This window comes from Apis dorsata, unplaced genomic scaffold, assembly GCF_000469605.1.
Source record: "Apis dorsata unplaced genomic scaffold, Apis dorsata 1.3 scaffold_946, whole genome shotgun sequence".
Classification (NCBI taxonomy): Eukaryota; Metazoa; Arthropoda; class Insecta; order Hymenoptera; family Apidae; genus Apis; species Apis dorsata.
The window spans coordinates 24852-26066 of NW_006264055.1; the positions used below are offsets into that span (position 1 = coordinate 24852).

General features: G+C 27.7%; 1 protein-coding gene across 3 annotated transcripts in view; it reads right to left on the reverse strand.

Annotated features, from left to right (window-relative positions):
* LOC102671460 (AT-rich interactive domain-containing protein 5B-like) overlaps positions 1–1215 on the reverse strand; it is a 106117-nt gene that overhangs the window by 18007 nt on the left and 86895 nt on the right. Inside the window, exon 3 of one of the 3 annotated variants that reach the window (XM_031514267.1) lies at positions 355–802. The exons of the other annotated variants lie outside the window; for them this stretch is intronic. Coding sequence (XP_031370127.1) covers positions 653–802 — 150 coding nt within the window. The 3' untranslated portion in view covers positions 355–652. Of the gene's footprint in view, positions 1–354; positions 803–1215 lie in introns of those variants that run through there. 3 annotated transcript variants of the gene reach the window in all.

Genomic DNA, 1215 nt, shown 5'->3' on the forward strand with positions numbered 1-1215 from the left:
TATATTTTGTGAAATAACTTTAGAAATATGCTCGCTGGCTTGATAAAAGTTTAGTGGTATTTGCGTATATGAAAAACGTATTCTCCGTTTTTAATTAATTTCAATTTTGTAATGCTTCAAAATGAAATTTACGAGAATGTGAATGAATACATTTTAGTTACCAGAGAAATTAAATTTACTGACCATATAACGTAATAACAATTTGAAAATTAAAAAAAAATATTATCAAAAAATAATATAACGGTGGAATATGATTTTATAAAATATCATTTTAAAATTTCTCTTAATCTTATTCCTCAAAACAAAATAAATTCTAAAAAATAATTTAAATACAAAAATCTAGGAATGTAACATTTTCAATTTCACATTTTATTCTGACCTCGATCGATAAATATGATGACAGGTGATATAACACTTTCAAAACTATTGTTTCACGAAACTATACATTGTCGTACACCTAAACAAAAGACAAGATAATTGCTTGTATACATCATCGTGAATATAAATAAATATATACGCATAATAATCATACAATAAAAATAATTCATTGTACCAGTCATCATAAATTTAGGCGATTACATTAATTAAATTTCAAAGGCGAAAATCGGGAACAAAGTATGCAAAGATGAACAATTCATGGGTCAATGAGGCCTTAGAGATACTTTAGAAATACTATGTTCCCCCCTTCCCAACTGAACTGGAGTCCGGGAGGGCACATTGGCGTAGAGTAGTGCCAACAGAAATAGAATTCCAATAAAGCAGGTTTCCAAGTGATCACGTGGAAAACTCGCTCCCCGTCTTCCTACGAAACACATACATATATGCATGGGTTTGAATAATAATTATGTTACGTAATTCGAGCAGATTATGAAACTGTTTTATCTCTTAATTATCCTATTCATTGCGAATTGAAAATACATATTATTGATTATCTATTATATATGAATATTTACATTGATATTAAAAAAGAAAAAGAAAAAAAGAAAAAACAAAAAGAAACTACGAAAGAAGTTTATAAAAAACATACAATTTAAAACACTCATGAAAACTAATCACCAAAAACTGGAAAGAATAGTATACGACTATGCGAGCAAAACTATTGCTTTTTATTTTTATTGCGGAAACTCGTTTATATTCATAACGAAAACATCGCGCAAAACAGAAGTTGAGATTCACGAGAAACTTTATGGTAACTTTTCTTTTTTTTTTTTTTTT